Source organism: Solanum stenotomum, chromosome 5 (genome assembly GCF_019186545.1).
Source record: "Solanum stenotomum isolate F172 chromosome 5, ASM1918654v1, whole genome shotgun sequence".
NCBI classification, from domain to species: domain Eukaryota; kingdom Viridiplantae; phylum Streptophyta; class Magnoliopsida; order Solanales; family Solanaceae; genus Solanum; species Solanum stenotomum.
Window position 1 is genome coordinate 4,567,809 of NC_064286.1, and position 23,646 is coordinate 4,591,454.

Sequence of the window (23,646 nt, forward strand, 5' to 3'; positions counted from 1 at the left end):
AGCTTATTAGGTGGAACATGAATTAAGGTGCCTTCCACGGCCTATTCTTTTTTTCCGTTTCAATACATGGAAGGATTGCCATAGTATTTCATGGTTTTATTTTGCTCTAAACTCAAATGTTTGTGTTGGATGGTTATGGCCAATCTCAATGTATGAGATTCAACCATGTTTTTTCTCTGTTTCTATGTTTGATGTGTGCCCATATTTGTGTTTTTCTTTTTAATCTCTGTTGAGTGGTTTATGAATAGGTTTATCCAGAAGGGACACACTTCATGATTCCTTGGTTTGAAAGACCAGTCATATATGATGTTCGTGCACGACCCCATCTTGTGGAGAGCACTTCGGGAAGTCGTGACCTCCAGATGGTAATTTTTTCTCTGAATACTTGTTTCCTCCCCTCCGTAAGGACTTAAAGAGAGAAAAGAAAGAAATCAAAATAGGGGAAAAGATGGTAAACATTTGTAACAATTGCAAAGTAATGAAGGACAATTTTGGTGATAGATGATGTTCTGATTTTATCCTAGGGACAGAAAGCTTGAATTCTTAGAAGTAGAGGATTTAACAGTCTTTTTTGTTTTTTTTGTTTTTATTACACAGGTAAAAATTGGTCTTAGGGTGCTCACTCGTCCAGTTGCAGACCAACTACCCACAGTTTACCGTAGTCTTGGTGAAAACTATAATGAAAGGGTCCTACCTTCAATTATTCATGAAACTTTGAAGGCCGTGGTTGCCCAATACAATGCTAGCCAGCTCATCACCCAGAGAGAGGTACGTGCAAGAGGCCTGCACCATTGCACTGTTATTATAGGTCCATTGGTGCTAAAGCTTATTGGAAGCTTACGTCTTTTTCTTTGAAGTAAGGAAAGAAATGAACTACAAATCTTCTATTTGCCACAAAGGAACTTGTTGAAATGTTAATAGATACCTTCTCAAAGACCACCGTTAATATATACCATCTCATCGTTTCCTGTCTTCTGTATTTTGTGCAGAATGTTAGCAGAGAAATAAGGAAGATTTTGACAGAAAGGGCAGCCAACTTTAACATTGCTCTTGATGATGTATCCATAACAAGCCTGACATTTGGGAAAGAGTTTACTGCTGCAATTGAAGCAAAACAGGTGGCTGCTCAAGAAGCCGAGAGGGCAAAATTTGTTGTGGAAAAAGCTGAGCAAGATAAACGAAGTGCTGTTATCAGAGCTCAGGTCAATAGAGTTCCCCTCATGACATCTTCTGTTTAATTTAATCTATCGCTCCAGTTTTATCTTTTATCTGCTTCTGTGTTGATGAAGTCTCATGCATAGCTCCCACTTTACTATTGACAAACAAGAATAGTAAACTAAACTACATAAAATCGATTTCAGCTAATAATTTTTTTCCTGTTTTATGTTGTACTGTCATATTTTTGGGGGAAGGGAGGTGGGAGATGAGGGAACATCACGAAGCAGTAGTATTGACTTCCTATTTGTTGTTCTGCAGGGAGAAGCTAAGAGTGCTCAGCTGATTGGTCAAGCTATTGCCAACAATCCAGCATTTATCACTCTCAGGAAGATTGAAGCAGCCAGAGAAATCGCCCAGACTATCTCACACGCAGCAAACAAGGTGTACTTGAGTGCCGATGATCTGTTGCTTAACCTTCAGGACTTCAACTTGGACACTACAAGAAAGTGACTTGGATAGCGCAACTGATTGATGTTTCAACTTTCAATATTTTGTTTTTCCTGCGAGCCTATCGCCCCTTTCATGTTTACATAGTGACTACTTGATAGATGGTTTTCTTAGTTATTTGAACTCTTGAACATGGAAACATTGCATGAGAAACTTGATAGATGGTTTTCTTAGTTATTTGAACTCTTGAACATGGAAACATTGCATGAGAAACAATTGTGAAAGTAAAGACCATTGTCTGATCTGACATGACCAAGCTTTATCAGCTTTATAAATGTATGCAATTAGTATATTGACAGTCATGTAAGATCTGTCAAAAGTCCCTTATTTCTGTTGCTTCTGGGAAAAAAACTAAGACTCTAGCAATAAAGATACAATGAATAGATTTTGACAATCATGTAGCATCTCTGTTTTAATTGTGATTTCAGTTACTACTGCTTGTTTCTTATGCTTAGGTTATCACATTATTGTGTTGTTATGGTATTGTTTTCTTGCATACTATGCAATGCTTCTTCTAGTATTTGTTGTCTTCCTTGCATATGATATTTGATATGAGTTACTTGACCAGGTTTTTTTTTTTTTTTTGAAATATTATCTTTTTACCTTCATGAGGCGGGGGTTAGTTTTGTGTACGCTCTAATTATATAGTTGGTGAATACTCAATATTCACTGATTAAAGGAAGATTAAAAAGAAAGTAATGGAAACTAATGTCTTGTAATTTATTTTTATTTGTTTGTTTGGTTGTTGACTTGGTACGAAGTTTAAAAGTGTAAAGACAATTTAATTTCACCTTATTGGTAAGAGTTCATAAACTAGATAAATTTTCGCCTTAGTGGTAAGAGTTTGATTTCTCATGTAGATTGAGGTAGAAGGGGGTGCGGAATATGTTGGGAGCAAGTACGGAGGAGATAATCACATGAAATGTCACTTATATAATTTATTTATTTTATTTGCTTCTATCACATAAGTTATTTTCTTTATTTCCATTCGTCTCTATTTATATGACACTCTATTTTCAAATCAGATTCAATAAGTGTGACATACTTTATATTTAGTAACAATTTAATTTATAATTCTCATTTTACCTGTACATAAATATCTACTATTTATTTTAGAACGTAAAAAATCTTTTTATTAAATAAAACACTTACCCAATCAAATATCTTTACATAAATAAAAATAAAACTAATACTAGTATTAAATATGAGGAAATTAGAAGAAAAAAATGAAAAAAAAAACAATATTTTTCTCTATCCACACGCACGTCATGCTCTACGTTGTTAGATTAAGGCAAAAGTTATACATTTAAATGTTGAGAAAACAAAGTGTTAATCATTTAGACAACCTTTTAATATTCAAATTTAGACATCGCTTCTAAAAAAAATAGTGAATACCGATCTAAAAATTACCGACTTCAAATAGAAGTCGGTAAGTTCCGACCTCCGGAGGTCGATATTGTTAAAAAGAATAAAAAATAAAAAAACTTTAGAAAACTGACTACAAGGAGTCGGTTTTTATGAAAAATAAAGCGGAAAAATCAAATACCGACCTCCGGAGGTCGAAATTTTTCCCAGAAAAAATAAATTACAATAAAAACTGACCTCTTGATGCCGGTATTAAATAAATCAATAAATAACAATATTTTATTTTTTCTCAATTAAATATAAAAAACAAAAATTGAGAAATATTTTGAATTAATTTTATTTAAATCGTCTTTCGGAGGACGATTTTGTGTAAAATAATAAACAAAAAAAATTATAATACTGACTTCCGGAAGTCGGTAAAATTAAATAGTATGTAATTAAATTAATTTTCATTAAAATATTTATATAGTGACTTCCAGAAAATTAATAAATTAAAATTTTCAATTAACTTTAAATAAATCGTCTTCCGGATGACAACTTTATATAAGTTCAAAAATAAATTAATATAAAATACCGACTTTCTTATGTTAGTATTATTTAATTAACATGACTACTTTTTATTTATCTTACAGTTTAATGTGATTCCGACATCATGAGGTCGGTATTTTTTAGGTGTGTTTAATTTATATGAAAATACTTTAATATATATAGTATTTTATTAATTGAATAGCATTTCCTTAATCTCCCCTTAAATCATTGAAATCATAAACTTTTTTGTTCAATTTGTTTAATTCATAGCCCACTACCTATTCAATTCTATTTCATGTTCAATTATGGCCATTTATTTGCTTATTTCAATTATAGCCTATCTGATTCAATTCAATTCTCAAAAGCCCCATCCTTAACAAGACTACTTTTTATTTATCTTACAATTTAATGTGATTCCGACCTCATGAGGTCGGCATTTTTTATTTAATCTAATTACTTCTAATAAAAGCGACATTCGGAGGTCGATTTGTTTAAAACATTCCTAGTAATCATAATTTTGCTATTGTGCATAATACTAAATTTTCATTTTACGAAATAGACAATAGAACATCGTAAAGTACTATACTAAGCAAGTTCTATCAAGATTTTTACGTTCGATCTTGAATAGATGTCAAGTATAGTGATCATACCGTAGGCAATGGCATGTAAAGGATAATTCATCGGAGTATGAAATATGTTGATTATATACTCGTCGAGTAGTTTAACAAATCAAGTCTTATATATTAATGTTTGAGATATGAAATATACTATCAATTAAAGAAATACCGATATCAATTTTTTAAGGAAATTTATATATTAAATTTGATATTGATAAATTTCTGTTGATTGATAAAATTAAATTTATATAATTAGGAGGTGTGTGTATATATATATATATATATATTTGACCGACTTATTCGATTAAATACGTATTTTTAAAACATATTACGAGTTTTAAAATCTTAATTGATTTTGTCTAAAATTATATATTATAGTATCGTAATTTACAAAATTATCAATTATTATTATTAAATTATTATATTTATCGATAGTTAAACTCGAAATAACTACTTTATTTAAATGTTTTTAAATTTAGGTGTGTTTAATTTATATGAAAATACTTTAATATATGTAGTATTTTATTAATTGAATAGCATTTCCTTAATCTCCCCTTAAATCATTTAAATCATAACCTTTTTGTTCAATTTGTTTAATTCATAGCCCTCTTCCTATTCAATTCTATTTCATGTTCAATTATGGCCATTTATTTGCTTATTTCAATTATAGCCTTCAATACTTTTCAATTATAGCCTACTGATTCAATTCAATTCTCAAAAGCCCCATCCTTAAATCTCAACCTTGATTCTTATCAATTTTAAACCAAAAGAACCAAAACCCTAAGCCATCCTTCTTTCTTCATCTTCCTGTCATCTCCTCCTCCCCTATCTCTCCCTCTCCTCTATTCTCCTAGCAGCTCAGGCGAAGCAGCGAACGGCGCCGGCCAGCGAGCAGCGAGACCCTCGCATCTCCATTCCTCTCCTCTTCGGCGAAGTTCTAGTAATCCAGGTATTTGATTAATCATCATACATACATAACAGTACTTATAATAAAGCTAAATTGAAGTTTACACATGGTCCAACAATTTCTCTGTAAACAACTCTAATATTAGAACTCTAAAACTATTCAAATTTATTTAAGCTCTAGTTATATGTGACTGGCAAAACTAGATAATCAAACTTGGGATGGAAGAAGAAACAATGTCCGTGAATGTAGATTTATTAGGAGTCTAGACTCTCTAGAGAAAAATTATCTCTTGATCCTTTATCTCAATATGAAACTGACACTCTGAAACAATAGAGTTCATTCCAACAATCTTTGTATGGAAACAAGAAGACATACTGATTCCCAAGTAATTTGTGACATTCATCAGTCATCTTACCCAAGAGTCAGTTGTATGGAAGTTAGTGAGCACTCTTCTGCATTTATTTTACGTAAAGACCGTCTTTGTTTGAAAGATATACAAACACACCACTGGATAAAACAAACAAGAAACCTCAGAATTAACAAGTGTAGCTTAGGTATAAATTGCCATGTCCTATTGGAGAACCATTCAAGTCAATAAGTCAGAAGCAAAAACATTCAGTCACTCCTGCCAATGTTATGTATGCACATAAGAAAATAGAAAGGCTGCATGAAGTAGTAGCATCAAGTCAAACCATTTTACCTTTGAAGTATGGAAACCACTAACATGCGCACATAGATAAGGACTCAACTTCTGACCTCCTCGAGCGCACAACATTTCAGAAACTAATTTCAGCATGCTCACATAAAAAAGAGACCTTTAATCAATAAGACAATATTAGTTATCTATAATGTGTTTAAATTTCTAAAGTTTAGGTACAATTGTTTTCTATAATGTGTTTGTGTCCATCTAGTATTGATACTTAGCTTTAATTTTGTGATAATTTATTTGTGTGCATTGAGGGTTGGCTTAGCTTTAAATTAGGTGATAATGTATTTGCTTAGCATAAGTATCAACACTAGTTGATCCTATTGATGACAAAATTGATTTTCTTGCAAAATCAATTTGTGTCCATCTAGTGTTGACACTTAGATTTAAATTTAGAAATAATATATTTGTTAAGCATAAGTACCAACACTAGTTGATTCTATTGATGACAAAATTGATTTTTTTGAAGATCGATTTGTGTCCATCTAGTGTTGATACTAAGCTTTAATTTATGAATAATGTGTTTGTCAGGCATAAGTACCAACACTAGTTGATCCTATTGATGACAAAATTGATTTTCTTGCAAGATCGATTTGTGTCTATCTAGTGTTGATATTAAGCTTTAATTTCGGAATAATGTGTTTGTTAAACGTAAGTACCCAACACTAGTTGATCCTATTGATGACAATTGATTTTCTTGCAAGACCAATTTGTGTCTATCTAGTGTTGACACTTGACTTTAAATTTAGGAATAATATATTTGTTAAGCATAAGTGCCAACACTAGTTGATCTTATTGATGACAAAATTGATTTTCTTGCAAGATCGATTTGTGTCCATCTAGTGTTGATACTAAGCTTTAATTTAGGAATACTGTGTTTGATAAGCATAAGTACCAACACTAGTTGATTCTATTAGTTGGTGGATTTAGTTGTTGGAATTAATTCAAATGTAGTTATAGTTAATGTTTTTTAGTTGTTGAAATAAGTTCAAATAAAGTTTAATTAACCCCTAGCTAGTTTGACTCATTATTTAAAATGATGTGGTTTAGTTGTTGGAATTAAGTCAAAACTAGTTAGAGTTAAAAAGTTGTTTAGTTGTTGAAATAAATTCAAATAAATAATGTGATTTAGTTGGTGGATTTAGTTGTTGGAATTAAGTCAAAACTAGTTAGAGTTAATATTTAGTTTTTTAAATAAGTTTAAATAAACAATGTGGTTTAGTTGGTGGGTTTAATTCAAAACCAGTTAGAATTAAAAAGTTGTTTAAATAATTTCAAATAAATTATAATGTGGTTTAGTTGGTGGATTTAGTTGTTGGAATTAAGTCAAAACTAGTTAGAGTTAAAATTGTTTAGTTGTTTTTAAGTTCAAATAAATAATGTGGTTTAGTTGGTGGAATTAATTCAAAACTAGTTAGAGTTAAAGTTCTTTAGTTGTTTTTAAGTTCAAATAAATAATGTGGTTTAGTTGGTGGAATTAATTCAAAACTAGTTAGAGTTAACAAGTTACCAATTTCAAAAAAAAAAAAATTAATTCAAAACTAGTTAGAGTTAATGTTGTTTGGTTGTTTAAATAAGTTCAAATAAATAATGTGGTTTAGTTGGTAGTTTTAGTTGTTGGAATCAAGTCAAAACTAGTTAGAGTTAAAGTTGTTTAGTTGTTTAAATAAGTTCAAATAAATAATTTGGTTTAGTTGGTGGAATTAATTCAAAACTAGTTAGAGTTAATATTGTTTAGTTGTTTAAACAAGTTCAAATAAATAATGTGGTTTAGTTGGTGGATTTAGGTGGAAACTAGTCAGAGTTAAAAAGTTGTTTAGTTGTTTAAATAAGTTCAAATAAATAATGTGGTTTAGTTGGTAGATTTAGTTGTTGGAATTAAGTAAAAACTAGTTAGAGTTAAAGTTGTTTAGTTGTTGAAATAAATTCAAATAAATAGTGTGGTTTAGTTGGTGGAATTAATTCAAAACTAGTTAGAGTTAATGTTGTTTGGTTGTTTAAATAAGTTCAAAAAAATAATGTGATTTAGTTGGTAGATTTAGTTGTTAGAATTAAGTCAAAACTAGTTAGAGTTAAAGTTGTTTAGTTGTTTGATCGTATTTTAGTTTATTTTGAAGTTGGATGAAGTTTATTTTGAAGAAGATTAATGTATATGTTGAAAAATATTGTGTTGGCAACTCTTTGGGCTGTTTTGGTAGAAATATGCAGGTGGACAACTAAAATTGCAAAAATAAAATAAAATAAAAAATAAACGATACCGACCTCTGGAGGTCGGAATATAAAAAATAAATTAAGTTTTTAAAGATTAAAAATTAATTAATACCGACCTCTGAATGTCGGTATTTTAAAATATAAGAAATAAATATTTTGACATCCAGAAGACGAAAATAATAAAAATAAAAATAAACAAATATATAAAAGTGACCTCAAGAAGTCAGAAAATAAAATAATGAATTTTCCGACTTAAAATTAAAACTGACCTTGAAAGGTCGGTAAATACCGACCTCCAGGGGTCGGTATTGAAAAACGACCAAGCTTTTTCCGACCTAAGCTGGGAAGTCGGTATTTGTAGGTCAGTATTCACTATTTTTTTAGTAGTGCATGATGTTTTTGTTAACCAAGATGTTTGTTTAACTATAACTCAACTTTTTTTTTTGGGGGGGTGGGGGTTTGTTACTGCTATATTAGCAGGAAATTATAATGTAAGAAATGAAAGAAGTAATGTTTAATGTTCTGATGGACTAGTAACCAAAAACAAATTCATAGCTAAATTTTGGCGCCTGTCGAAAGAAAATATGCCATCCATGAATATTACATTACAAAAACTAGATTTTATTAGAAGGAACACGGCCGCCTCTTCTGCCGGTAAAAATGATTTAAATGGTTCTGTTAGGACACAAATCTATTTTGTTAGGGCACAAATCAGTGAGAGACTCATAGCTTCGGTGTTGGGCCCTTTAAATTCCAAAGTTCCAAGGAGAAAGTGCATAATTACTCGTTTTTGCGGTTGTCATGCTATTAGTATCCGTGTTTTCGCCTGTTTTTGCCAAGGTAAAAGTTTAAATATTTTTGATTGAGGTGTATAAAAAAATTGGTTGAACTTTCTCTTAGCGTCTGAATCTTTTCATGTATATTTGCACCTCATTTATGCACGACTAAATGAGGGGAGTGAGTACACTCACTTTGCCACGTCAGTTCTTAGGGTGGTATTTAATCACTTCAAAATTATTAAGAGAATATTTAAATGCCTATATAGTTAAAGTACTAAAGTGAATTTTGTTCTTAAATTTAAGAGGATTTGATGTATTTACTCAATTTTTAATTATAGTTACATAAAATTTCAAAAAAAGAGTACATAATTAGTAAGAAACTATTAAGAAGATTTTAATTATAATTGTAACAATAAATAGAATCTAGTTTTTTTTATATTCTACTTGTGTATTTTGGTTCTTCCAAGTGTGGTTTGGCTTAATACGACGCTTGACACGGTTAACATTCTACATCGCCTTCGGCAGAGCTGGTAGTCTCTTTAGGTATGCTTGTATCTCCTTCATCTTTTGTCTCAGTGCATTTGGTTCTCCTTTAATCTTGCCTCTTGCTCGAATTTATCTTCGGATTCGGATGTATATATTTGTTTCGTATTTGAGCTTCCTTTTTCGAACTGAATTTGGGGATTTTTTTGCTTCTTTGAAGGATTTGTAATTTTGTGGCTTTAGGGCTTAGGGTTGAGCCGCCCTTGCTTTCAACTGTCCTTGTGGCTTTTTAGTGGCTTTAGGGTTGGGGGAGTTAATTTTATGATTGCTAATATACATTGAAAATTATTCTTGTAGCTTTGACGGACAAATTCCACTATAGCACAAGTTTTATTTGTTACACACAACTGGTTTTCTCCTTTTCGTTAGATGGGTGAGAAAGATTTGGAAATTGAGGAAACAAGTCCACCACGTAGAGGAGATGAAACTAAAACACAAGTAGGAAAAGTTAAAAAGAAGAAGAAGGTGAAGGCGGAGAAGCGTGGAGTTTGTCACGTAAGTAGAGTACCGCCTCGTATGGACCACGTGAAACTTCGCCAGGTTCTTTCACAGTTTGGAGAAATTCAGAGAATATATCTTGTACCTGAAGGTTTGTTGAGTTCCTTGTTTATGCTCTTATATCTGATATTGGTTAAACACTTCACTGTGCTCCTCAGCTTAGCTTGGTTGTCTTTACTAATTTGTCTTGCATACAGCTGTTGCTGCTCAAATGAATCGGAAACGGGCAGGTGGATTCCGAGGACAAGCATTTTCAGAAGGGTATGCTCATATTGATGTTTCTATCAACTGAAATCAGATTATCTATTATTTAGCATGGATTGTATCTTGCATCTGCATGATTATGACATTTTTTACCGAAAGTAATTAAACTATCATCTATATCTGTAGGTGGGTTGAGTTTACAAAAAAGAGTGTTGCCAAAAGAGTCGCAAATATGTTGAATGGTCAACAGATGGGTAAAACAACATATTTTCTTAGCAGTGCCTTCCTTTTCTTCTTGATTCTTTTCCAGTTTAAGGAATTATGTTTAGATGTTCAGGCTATTTACATAGCTTTCTAGCTGTTTCTTTTATTTGGTGAATAGGGTGCCATCGTAGCATCTAACAAAAGTTTCTATTTTCTTGTTGAGCTGACTAGTTATTGTGCTTATTACACATTTTTAAGGGACACACCAATTATTCAGATACTAGCCAAAATTTGGCTTCTATTACGAATAGACTATCATTGTTTTGTTGCATTATGTCATTTGTGTCATAACAATGTAATTTGGTTATTCTGATTCAGCTTTCAACTTCTGTTATTCTTATATTTTCAGTGACCTTGAGAGGTTATCGACTTTACTGTCAAATTTCTGTTTGACAGGTGGAAGAAAAAGGTCATCATTCTATTATGACATTTGGAATGTCAAGTACTTGTCTAAAATCAAATGGGATGATGTTACTGATGAAATCGGTATGCTGGTACTTTTTGGTTTATTTGGTAGTGATGCATTTTTCGATCTCCATTCACTTCTTAATTGATGCCTTACAAACATTTTGCAGCACAAAGGCATGCAGTTCGTGAGCAGAAACTAGCTTTGGAGCTTTCTGCTGCTAAGAGGGAGCGTGATTTCTACCTTACACAAGTTGATAAATCTCGTGCTTTAAGTTCTATTGAAGAACGAATGAAGAAGGTCAGTGATACAATTTTTAATTAATTCTTTAGCATGCAAGTAGTTGTTAAGCAGCATGTTTTGATCTCCCCCGATTGACTTTCTTATTTGCCATCTCCTTTTGAGTTTTTATTCTTTAAAAAGTAGTTACAACATGAGACAACTCTAGTTTTTCGTCGATAAGCTCTGATGTGGATTTCTAATACATTGATTGATGTTAGAAGATGACTCTTTAAGCAAAACTAATAAAATATAGATGTTGGTTTGTGTGTAAAATAGGAAGAGTCTCTTTTCCTCATCCCGAATTATTATTACTTGGTAATGTATTATGGCCAGTTTTAGTTTAGGTATTCGACCACTCACTTTATCTTACCTTATATCTTTCGCAATTGAGTAATATAGTATAGATAATACTTTTTAATTGTTCCATCTTTACAGAAGCAAAAGGTGCAACAGGAATCTGGGGTAATTTCTGATTTCCCAAGTGATCAGTTTGCACCAAAGGTGATACGACAATTTCCCCAGAAAAAACCTGTGGCAGATCAAGCTGGGAAACTCAAGCCTAGTCTGTCTAAGGACGTTTTGGCCGGAGTAAGTTCCATTTCCCCCATTCCCTGCTGTGGTGAAAGAGGTAAATAAAAGACTTGCTTATGTTCTGATGGAAACTGCTCTTCATTTTGTACAGGTATTTGGTGGTCAATGACAAGGGCGTACGAGTGCAAACATTTCAGAAATTGTGCTTGCCAGTTTTTTCAACCACATTTGATTTTGTTGCCTTCAAAAACATCTCTGACTGTTATTAGATGTTAAAGTTATAAGTAAACCTCAATCAAAATTTTTATCTTTATTTGCAGTTGATTGTAGATGTCATATTAAATGTGTGTGTAGCCTTGTTTAACTTGTCTAATTTCAAATGGACTAATGTATCTCTCATGGATCAGTGGATGAACCATTAGGACTTTACGATTGTACAGTCTGTGAAACGTATTGAGCTTATCTGTCCTTACCTTGAACCAATATTTGATTAAATACTTAAAACGTGTGACAAAGCTGTGTAATAACCCTCTCAAGGCTACTTATCCCAAAATCGTTCAATGTGTGTGTGAGATTCTGCTGCAGCCATGAAGCTCCTCAGAACCCTCTCTGGTAGATATCACTCTTCTTCCTCATTATATATTATATATACTCACTGCTGTTCCATCACCAAACCATTTATTTGAGGTGTTTTTCTTTTCTTTTTTCTTTCAGGACCCAAAAATCTATTCGTTCGAAGTATAGGGCATCGATACTTTGCGGCCACACCAGAAGAGTACGCCAACAGAAACTATGCCAACAATGAGTCTGAATATACCACTGTTATTAACTCTATTACTGCTCAGAGAAAGTAATTTTCATCTCCAATTGATTTGAGATTAAGGCATTCATACATGATTTTGATTCCAATTATTATAGGAATGAATTAGGAATTTCTTGTTGAGCAATCTGTTTAACCCTATTGAAAGAGGTGGCAAAGTTTTTGTTTCACCTGATTACAATCAATCTAAAGAACAACAAAGGGAAATATCACCATGAAGAGAATTGGGTACCTTCTTGAACATGGGTTTTTTAAGAAATGGCTTACTGGTAAAGGTCCTGAAGATGAGTTGAGGAAATTAGGTCTCTTGGATTGTCTTGGCATCTATGATCATTCACTTGCCATCAAAGTTGGAGTCCATTTTTTCCTATGGTATGTTCTTTTTTTTTTTTTTCCCTTCATTGTGTTGCTTTTACGTTTTTGGTTTCTCACTCGGTGTCCGGAGCCTACATTGGAGCTCCGACTAAGTTCGGATCGCGCTTTGTGGAGCCCATTCGGGGTAGCGCTCCCAATGGGATTTTCTTCATATCCAGGGCTCGAACCCGAAACCTTTGGGTAAGGATGAAACACTCCCACCAGTGCACTATAATCCATGTTACTTTGTTAGATAGAATGACATATAATTCATCGAGAACAACGATAAAAAAAAAAAAAAAATTCATCGAGAACCATACCCGAAAAGCTAGCTATTAAGACGAGAGAGCAAAAAGCTATATAAATCCCTTTTAGTGGACCATAACAAACTACTAAACTCGGTCCTCAACGGTTCCACACTAGGTAGCTTTCACTCTACCATGAGTAGGTAAATTTGTATAAAGATGTTTAGTTAAATAGTGTGTTTAAACACGAATGTATAAATTACGTGGTGTAAATACTTTTAATAGAATGTAATTTTTCCGTAAAATAATGTTGACATTTATCCCATGATCATCAATCACCTACCCCACCAGAATTTTCAACATTTCTAATAGTAGAAAATTCAGTCTCACTAGCATTTTCTTGATTTCTCATACAAAATCAAGCATCACTTTAAAACTCTCAATAATGGAAAAATACAATCTTTTCTGTTCTTCAATGGAGAAAGTGAGTTTCAGAACTAAAGTTCTGAGCAGACACCTAAAACAAGAAACCCCAATACTCAATGTTATACTCCAATCATTGCCATGTCTCAGCTACAATCCACCTGAGCTTTCAGAGCCAGCTGCTGTTTTTTACATTAAAGAGATGAGAAAGCTCATGGATGGTCACAATTTGGAGGAAAGAGACTGGTTTTTTGGTCTGATATTACAGAGCAAAATTTTTAACCCTGTAAAAAGAGGTGGAAAAGTGTTTCTTTCACCTGATTATAGTCAATCTAAGGAACAGCAAAGGCAAATTACCATGAGGAGGATTCAGTACCTTGTTGAACATGGGTTTTCCAAGGATTGGCTGACTGTTAAAGGGCCTGAAGATGAGTTGAGGAAATTGGCTCTCTTGGATTGTCTTTTTATCTATGATCATTCTCTTTCCATCAAGATGGGTGTCCATTTTCTCCTATGGTATGCTTTTTTGTCCATTATGTACCTAGTGCGGCAACACTCGACTACCTACTAACCGTTTATTCTCATTTTCGATTTCCATACCTTAATATTTATTAGTAAGTTGATATTGAGTCATGTCCTATCTAATCAACTCCCTCAATTAGATTTCTGGTATAGCCAACCTGTAACACCTTCTTACCGGCGCATCTACGCACCTCCTCTTCACATGCTCGAATCATTTTAGTTTCGCCTTTCTCATCTTGTTTGCCACAGGGGCCGCTCCCACCTTGTCCCTTATAACTTCATTTCTAATCATATCTCCTGAGTGTGCTCACACATTCATCTGAGTATCCTCATCTCCACTATATTCATCTTTTGGACGTGGACATTCTTGGTTGGCCAATACACTGTCCCGTATAACAATATCGGTACCACCACTCTGTAGAATTTGCCCTTAAGTCTTGCTAGCACATTCTTATCACAGTACTCCGAATGTGAGCATCCATTTTGCCTACCCGCTCCAATACGACGTGTGACATCAACATCAATCTCCCCGTTTTCTTGGATTATGAACCCAAGATACTTGAAGCTCCCTTTCTTGGGTATAATTTGTGCATCGATCTTCACTTCCACCTCCGCTTCATGCGTTGCGTCACTAAACTTGCACTCCAAGTACTCTCTTTTAGTCCTACTTAATCAGAAAACTTTAAGACTCTAGGGTTTGTCTCCAAACTTCTAGCCTATTGTTAACTATACCACGCGTTTCATCAATCAATACTATGTCATGAGCACAAACATTCTTGATTGCTTGATTAACTTGTAACAACCTAAGTAGACATTGAATTTCTATGTACAGACATTCTATGTTATGTTTTCCGACAGACTTCCGGGGTATCTGCATACCAGTGAGCTTTCTTGAAAAGTACATGATTGGACGATTTTTATGTTGGTGGTCAACTATTGCACGTAAAAGATAAATATAGGAATATTATAAGAAGAACCAAAATGGATGATATTTATTGTAGAGACAATCTTGATTGGTTGGTTGTATTTCATAAATTGAATTTCCAGCTTATCAGAATATCATTAAACTTTTTGGTTGATTGATACAGGGGTGGTGCAATCCAGTTTTTCGGTACCAAACGACATCATGATAAATGGTTGAAGGACAGAGGATTACGTGGTTAAAGGTTGCTTCTCGATGACAGAGTTGGGGCATGGAAGTAATGTATGTGAAAGTTGTTTTAAGTATATATTATATAACTTTAGAAAGTAAAATATTGTCCATTGTTTCTGCAATTCTAACTGATATATTTGCAAGTACTGTTCAGGTTCGAGGTATTGAAACAGTCACAACGTATGATTCAAGCACAGGAGAGTTTGTCATAAATACTCCATGTGAATCAGCTCAGAAGTATTGGATTGGGGGTGCAGCTAATGTAACTATACTTCCTCTCGGAAACAAATTTGGCATGTTTATTTGATTGACGTTTTTTGTTTATCAACTTGCTAACTTTTGCTTGAGCCTTAGTCTAAATTGATATCATTTCTCTTGACTGTGTTGTAGCATGCAACACATACCATAGTTTTCTCTCAGCTCATCATTGACGGGGGAAATCAAGGTGTCCATGCTTTTATCGCTCAGATCAGAGATGAAAATGGAGACATTTGTCCAAACATCCGCATAGCTGATTGTGGTCACAAGATTGGCTTAAATGGTGTTGACAATGGCAGAATTTGGTAGAGAAGAGTTGTACTTGAACTTGGCTTCAAGTGTAGTAAATTGTAGTAAAAGTTTATGGCTTCATTTTGGCAGTTAGGAGCTAAGCTCGTTGTGAAATCTCATTTTCCAGGTTTGACAATGTCCGGGTACCCAGAGAAAATTTGTTAAATTCAGTGGCGGATGTTTCTCCAGATGGGAAATATCTTACTGCTATCAAGGATCCTGACCAGGTAAACTTAATTCGTTTAAGGCAATGATTCCCAATTATTTTGTTGTGCTTAATTAATGCAAGTCTTTTCTAAGGAAGCATAATAAGGATAATTTTTATCTATTAGTAGTTCTTTACGGTAGGCCGGGGAAAACAGCCTCTGGTAGAAATGCAAGGTAAGACTGCGTACAATAGGCCCTTGTAGTCGGGCCCTTCCCCAGACCCTGCGCATAGCAGGAGCTTTAGTACCGGGGCTGGCCTTTTTCTAGTGATTCTTTACGATCATAGGAGATTGTTAAAGTTTTGACAGTTTGTCAAGAAACATTGCTGAGGATAATGCTAACTGGATTTTGACGATTTGTTCCTAGAGATTTGCAGCATTTTTATCCCCTTTGACATCTGGCTGTGTGACAATTGCAGCTAGTGCAGTTTACTCTGCAAAGGTATGACAAGCAACAGTTGCTTCTCTACACACGTATTTTATTTACCACTCATAGTATTTTTGTGGCATCTCATTTTTCTGTTCGTGATGCTTTGTCAGATTGGTTTGGCAACTGCGATAAGATACTCGCTGACAAGAAGAGCGTTTTCAGTTACTCCTAATGGACCAGAAGTTCTTATACTTGATTACCCAAGTCATCAACGGCGACTTCTTCCTCACTGAAATGGTCTATATTTTATTCTACCATGCATTCTTTCCTTCGTCCTCTTTGTATTATTATTCTTTATTTATGATTTCCCCCCTTTATTTTGTTTCTTTCAACAGTACTACATCGATAAAATAACCAAAATCTTTTGTTGTTCTCTTTTAAATTGAAGTATGTTTAACCTTTCAAATGTCCATTTTGTCGCTCTGTAATTAACTTTCTGGCTGTAAGTATGTATAGAAACTCTTCTATGCCTGCTAGTTGAAACTTGTTTTTATAATAAATAAGCCTTTTGAGAATGTGTTTCAATTTTTTTCCTTTACTAATTTGTCATGTTTTTCTTGTAGTATGTTCTCAGAGTCACTTACCTCCCACCTCCTCGGGGCCAATTGTTTTCTATTTTCAGCTACTGTACTTCTGCAATGTTACCATCATTTTTTTTCTATTTTCAGCTACTGTACTTCTACAATCTTATCATCATTTGTTAAAACCTACCATGCAGTCTGCCATTTTTTTGTAGTACATATGTAGTTTCTTCTGACTCGGATAAAAATGAAACAGTAACGTTTTCTTCCGTGATTCTTTTTGTAAAAAGAATTTGTAACACTCTCAAGAGCATGCATGGTTCTTTGGGTCGAAAAGTTGATAGGATCATAGATTTTTTGCAGCAGCATTAGGTGAAAAGAGATATTTCATCATCTTGTAGCAATAGGAGTCATGCTGCATTGACCTACTCTACACGGCGCACACGCGTTATTGATGATCTCTTTGCATAGTCACTAGGTAACTTTGTTGTTCGATGGATAAATTGTAATGGCAGGTTAGCAAGGCACTTTTTGGGGAATATGTGGCAGTCAAAAGGAGTAAGAAGCCGTTCAAAGGATTGGGATTAGAACACATGAACACCTCTCGTCCCGTCATACCTTCACAACTTACAAGTTCTACAATGAGGCAAGCCCAGTTCCAGGTAACAAAGCTTTTGTTTCCTTTTTCATTTTAGATGAATCATTTATCAGGTCAGAAGTTCTGATTGCCTTTATTCCAGAATGACATATTCTGCCTACGGGAACGAGACCTGTTGGAACGTTTTGCTGCTGAAGTTTCGCAATTCCAGGCACAGGGAAAAAGCAAGGAATATGCTTTTACTTTGGTAAGCATGCTCTTCATCTTTATTCTTCTCTTATTCAGCTTGTATTGGGTGCTTGCATATAACAAATCAATGTTTCCCCCTCGACAGAATTATCAGCTTGCTGAAGACCTGGGGAGAGCCTTCTCAGACCGAGCAGTTCTCCATACTTTCCTCGATGCAGAGGCATCCGTCACATCTGGCCCCCTTAAGGTACTAACAAATGTCTTTCAGATCATTTTTATAGTTGTTAGACACAACTATTTAACTAAAGAGGGGGTAGGTGCAGTGGACAAAGTCATGAAATGTCTCACTGCCAGGAAATAATCAGAATGCTCGACCTTTATGCGTAATGAGAATGTGAAATAGAGTTTTCTAATGTCGTATCTATAGATAATATCTAAACCGTGTTGTATGTGTTCAACCGTGAATTATCTTGCAGAACGCTTTGGATCTCGTCAGATCGATGTATGTTCTGGTCACCCTAGAAGAGGATGCTGCATTCCTCCGATACGGATACCTGTGGATGGACAATGCTGCTATAGTGAGAAAAGAAGTTGCAAAGCTATGCAGTGAACTAAGGCCACATGCACTTTCCTTGGTCAGTTCCTTTGGCTTACCTGACGCCTTCTTGAGCCCGATAGCTTTCAATTGGGTTGAGGCCAATGCTTCGTCTTCTGAACAAAACTAGCTCGTTGTTCGTAGATTACTAGTTACCACAAGATACTACCTAGATTAAAAAGATATCACAACATGGCTTGTTCCTGCAACTTCTGTGCTTGCCATGAATAACCAATAGTCTATTTGCCGTTGTTCTTTCTCAAAAAATAAGTACATTTCACCTTTTATCTTTAATCATGAAAGGACAGATAGTTTTACTCATAGAAGGTGTTGTTTGATCCTCTGATATGTTATAGATGCTCATTAAGATAGCATGACATTTGAACAGGGACGGAGTTATAGTTCTGCTTACGAGTTTGGTAAAACTCTGTTTGTGTGAACCATGTAAATTGTCCTTTCTAGAATCTAGAACTCATAAGTCATAAACTTAAAATTCTAGCTCCGCTTCCTTGGCCTTGTTAATACCATGGAGCAAAATCAGTGAATTGATGTCTCTGTAGTGATCATTGCAGTACAACAAATACCAGTAAGATAAACTTCATATTTGAAGACATTTTTCAAACTCTCTTTTAACCTCCCCAATCTCGATCTGAGCCAGATCTAGTGCCATATTATTTGTCTAGATTACACTTAATGTTTTTGGAACGCTATTCTTTTTTTGTACTAGCCAACAACAATACAACCCAGTGAAATCGCTAAGTGGGATTCAGGGAGGGTAGAGTGTACGCAAACCTTATCATTATCTTGTGAAGCTAGAAAGATTGTTTTCGAAAGACCCTCGGCTGAAGTGCATCAAATTCAAGTAAAAGAAAATGCATAACAGTTAATAAGAAAAGTGTTGTAAAGTCTACAAGAAAGAAACAATAGCAACAAAATAATATGATAATCGTAACACAATAAACAATATAATGCAAGACGTACAAGGGAACGTCTAGCATTACGACAAGTACTAACAAGCCTAAACCTTCGCAAGGCAACACAACACTTTATCCCTACTAATCTTCTACCCTAATATGCGATCTCCACTCTTTCATATCTAGAGTCATGCCCTTAATAATATGAAGTTACCATGTTGTGTCTAATCATCTCTCTTCAATACTTTTTCAACCTACTTTTACATCTACGATTATGCCTTACAACAACCTCTTGCACCTCCTCACTAGGACATCAACGTAATGCATCCTCTTCACATAACCATACTATCTTAGTCTTGCTCTCCTCATCTAGTCCACCATGGAGGTTACTCCCTCCTTCTCCCACATAACCTCATTCCTAATCTTGTCGCTCTTAGTACGCAAACACATCCATCTCAACATCTTTATATCCGCAACATGCATCTTCTAAAGGTAGCATATCTTCAGAATTGCCAGTAGGGGCAGGTGTAGTGTTGGAGTTATAGGTTCATTCGAGTCCAGAAACCTTAATTCAGATCATGTATATGTGATTAATATTTTTTTTGACTAAATAACTATAAATTTTAAATAATCGATAGAATTTCGAACTCAAACTCACAAAGTTCAAATAAAAGAACAATTAGTCTAATCACATCTCACTTTCAAATTGGTGAGGATGACTATATGAATCCTCTATAGTCATTTTATCTAGTTCTAATCCTCCAATCACAATAAACTTGTGTCTATTGATACAAGGATCGACTATCTAAATCTTCGCTTCTCAAACTAAAAGCAAAACATTTAGAGTTAATATCTTTAATGGTCATTCGGGTTGATGAAATAACATAACAAAATAACGAAAAATGATATCTAGGAATAAATTAAAAGGAGACACAGAAAAAAGAGTATTAATTTTTGAAAAAATATTAATTATTGCACCTGAAAAACTCTGATTTTGGTGCTCCTTTTGGTAGTTGGGGATTTAGTCTGGTAGTTGGATAATTAATTGCATTGTTTTTTAAGTTTTTTTTTTCTTTTTTCATTTGGTGTCTGATAACTGCACTAAAGTCTGAAGCCCAACTATATCTAGATTTGCATTGTGTAGAGTCTTATTCGGGGGGAATGCTTCCTAGTTCCTACTAAAAAAATTTCCATATCCAAGGCTTAAACTCGAATCTTCTGATTAAATGAGGAGCAACCCTATTCACTACATCACATCTTTTGGTGGTTTATTAAGTATTTTGGGTCACATTGAAATGTCATAATGTGTGTATTTAAGGATAGTAAAGTTGGTAGGTGGGTTGGTGTCGCTGATAAGGGTATTAAAGTGTTCTTGGGAAAGTTGATGCACTATAATATGTCAATGATACAGTTCGATTGATTATTAAATTACTGTATATTGTAGAATTTTTTAATTAGTTTAATGTGCATAAATAAATTTGAATTTTTCATAACCATCATGATCATTTCGATTACTCTTCTATAATGGTATGATTTGATAATTTTTCAATAGTTTTTTTCTTCTAATAATCTTATCGAATAGCTAGGCATATTGTTATTATTATTATGTAGTATTTCTCATATAAAATAATAACAAACTTTAATATAATGCAGAAAATGCACGATCCTCTTGAACACGTACAACTAATATGACAAATCTCCCATCCTCTTTCTTTTTTATATAATTAATTGGACCAATGAATATTGAATGTATACGAATCAAATTAGGTGTATATGATTGAAATTAGATGGTTTTATTTTTCAATTTTTCAATTTTTCTGACTTATAAAGGAACTATCCATACTATATATTAATTATATTAAGTAGATTCGTTGAAAACTTGTTTATGTAAACTATGCTTCCTTCCAAAATTACTTGGGATCAATTTGTTCTGTAATTATTGATTTATGATCAGATACAATTAAATTTAATATTTTTGACGGGCTCGATTAGTGTTTAAAAGATTTCATTGGGACTTGCCTCAGGGCTCGTTTTGGAGCGGGGTTCTAGCAAAACGCTCAGAGACTCTAGTGTGAGGCTTAGTTTTGTAAGACTTACACCATAAGCGTTTGACTATATGCTCTAAGCATGCCCAACACCCAATGCTCGGGGCTCGCCTAACATATCTTACATAAATTATGTGTTAAAATCTTTAGTTAACATTGTTGACCCTCATAATTCTTGAATAAATGAATGATACTTAATAATTTTTTAATCTATAGAGATAAGAAGATTGAGAGTAACTCAAATTCAAGTTGTAGTATTGCATCTTTACTATTTGTAACACTGTGAAGGTGATTATAAATTACGTAACATTTATTTTAAAAATACGTAGCGAAATTTTACTTTTTCACTTATTATTGGTCTCATGGTTTGGTCATATGTCTCAAAATTATCATATTTTATTTAGTTATTTGGAAGTAATTGTATTTTATTCATGCAGTGATGGTTTTAGTATAATACTAGTAAGTTTTATTGATTATTTTCTTTTAGGGGATAAATTGTATAGTATGATAGAATTTTTTTTTATAGAAATAATGATTCTTTAATTATTAGAAAGTTAAGATGTTAGATTATTTATACTTGTATATATTTTCATGTTAGAAGTTTTATTTTCTATGAGTTTCTTCTATCGTGTTTGTAATTATTTCAAACTATTGAAGTATTTTTATAATTTTGTGTATTATATTACTATACCCTATACTAAGGGCCCGTTTGGCCATAGATTTCCCAAGTAAAATTTGGGAGAATTTATGGCAAATAGTGTTTGTCCATACAACTTGCCATTATTTGACAAATATTTTTGGCAAATAACCCAAATTTTCAAATACTAGAAAAAAATTAGAATTTGGGCCAAATCTCGTTATTTGGGAGCTTTAATAAATTCAAATTCTACATCAAACTTTTATCTTTTACAAAAACATCCTCTATAGTAGTTGTTTGCGACTTTGCGCTGTATTACATGATTTTTTTACGTGAATATCAAAGCAATGATGGAATATTCAGTGAATATGAAAGTGATGATATGGTTGTTGATGAAAATGACGAACAATTGACTCAGGGTAATAAAGCCAGATTCTTCGTCTACTTCACGATGCATGAAATGATGCTTGTTGCACTCACTCTGAACTACCACATTGCTCCAATGTCATGGACACTACTTGTTATTTTCTGCAACAACGATCTAATTGACTTGTTGTGGAAGTCATGAATCTTGTTACGTCGATGTTTCTATTTTGTTATGTAATACAAACATATGGTTAGTTTTAATAGTTTTTAAAACTTATGGATATAAATTATATTTCTTAAAAAAGTAAAATATGTTTCTCAAATATTATGGTCAAACACATGGTGAAATGTCATACAATTAATATTTGCTAAAAATATTTAGAAATCTATGATCAAACGCTAGCTAAGTAAAATGCCCCGCCTCACGCCCCCGTTTCTTAAAACAGTGAGCTCAACCATGAATGATCCATTCATTAAGTAAGTTTTTTTCTCAATATGAACTAAGTCATTTCTTGCCTTTTCAAGTCAGAAAGACTTACAAAAAATCGCCAGCCGCATTAGTCTTCACACATTGGACATGGACAACTTACCATCAGCATGAGTTGGAGCTTAATTGTTAATAGAAGTCAAATATATCATGATTCATACAATAATATAACACTATCTCAATTATTATTATTATTAGTAGTCAGTGTTTTAAAAGGTAGGAGCGTGAGGCGGGGCGTTTTACTTAGTATAGGGCGAGTCGTAAGCCTCGAGACGTGGGGCGTAAGTCCTATGGATCTTTAAATTTTTAATTTACAACATAGTATAATAACACAAAATTATAAAAATACATCAAAGATTAGAATAATTACAAACATGATAAATGAAACTCATAGAAAATAAAAGTTGTAACATGATTATACAAGTATAAATAATCTGATTAATCTTAACTTTTTAATAATAAGAGAATCATTATTTCTGATTTTTTTTTTCATCATACTATATAATTCACCCCCCTAAAAGAAAATAATCAATAAACGTTACTAGTATTATAATACAAACATCACTCCATCATGAATAAAAATAAAATTACTTTAAAATAGCTAAATAAAATAGGGAAAATGCATAAGTACCCCCCCAGCCTATGCCCAAAATCCCTGAGACACACCTAACCTTTACTAAGGTCCTATTACCCCCCCGAACTTATTTTTTAATTAATTTTTTACCACTTTCGGCTTACGTGGAAATATAAACCAAATAGGTTGAAAACTTTGTTCAACACGCGCCGGGCCCCATTTTTTCAACTTTCTAAAAAGTAGCTTTTACACTTCCCAAAATTTCAAAAAGCTATCCTATTATTTATAATCTACTTTGTTAATATATTTTTAGTTAGTTTATAGATTTCAATGTTTATATATTTTATTTCAAATTTGGGCATGTAAAATTTTGTAAATATTATATATATAATTTTATTTTATTTATAGATAAAAAAAATTATTTATAATCTACTTTGTTAATATATTTTTAGTTAGTTTATAGTTTTCAATGTTTATATATTTTATTTTAAATTTGGGCTTGTAAAATTTTG

The 23,646-nt window shown here is 33.2% G+C and overlaps 2 protein-coding genes, 1 long non-coding RNA gene and 2 pseudogenes across 8 annotated transcripts in view; 4 read left to right on the forward strand and 1 right to left on the reverse strand.

The window, feature by feature from the left end:
• Positions 1-1,885, forward strand: part of LOC125866248 (prohibitin-1, mitochondrial) — an 18,113-nt gene extending 16,228 nt beyond the window's left edge. For all 4 annotated transcript variants that reach the window (XM_049546584.1, XM_049546586.1, XM_049546585.1 and 1 more), the window contains exons 3-6: positions 249-365; positions 598-768; positions 990-1,202; positions 1,477-1,885. In XM_049546584.1, the coding sequence (XP_049402541.1) occupies positions 249-365; positions 598-768; positions 990-1,202; positions 1,477-1,668 (693 nt within the window). In that variant the 3' untranslated portion in view covers positions 1,669-1,885. The remainder of the gene's footprint in view (positions 1-248; positions 366-597; positions 769-989; positions 1,203-1,476) is intronic.
• The window catches only part of LOC125866229 (acyl-coenzyme A oxidase 3, peroxisomal-like), a 287,150-nt gene extending 268,686 nt beyond the window's left edge, over positions 1-18,464 (forward strand). The window contains exons 10-13 of one of the 2 annotated variants that reach the window (XM_049546556.1): positions 17,245-17,391; positions 17,470-17,574; positions 17,662-17,763; positions 17,993-18,464. In XM_049546556.1, coding sequence (XP_049402513.1) covers positions 17,245-17,391; positions 17,470-17,574; positions 17,662-17,763; positions 17,993-18,241 — 603 coding nt within the window. In that variant the 3' untranslated portion in view covers positions 18,242-18,464. The remainder of the gene's footprint in view (positions 1-17,244; positions 17,392-17,469; positions 17,575-17,661; positions 17,764-17,992) is intronic. The other variant, XM_049546557.1, reaches the window with a different exon arrangement.
• The window catches only part of LOC125866266 (uncharacterized), a 55,402-nt gene that overhangs the window by 20,841 nt on the left and 10,915 nt on the right, over positions 1-23,646 (reverse strand). The gene's annotated exons all lie outside the window — the stretch shown is intronic.
• On the forward strand, positions 9,622-11,849 carry LOC125866249 (pre-rRNA-processing protein ESF2-like; annotated as a pseudogene). Its single transcript, XR_007446474.1, has 7 exons — positions 9,622-9,910; positions 10,017-10,080; positions 10,210-10,277; positions 10,684-10,773; positions 10,863-10,993; positions 11,411-11,563; positions 11,658-11,849. The product of XR_007446474.1 is annotated as a pre-rRNA-processing protein ESF2-like (transcript).
• LOC125866239 (acyl-coenzyme A oxidase 3, peroxisomal-like) lies at positions 13,356-16,465 on the forward strand (annotated as a pseudogene).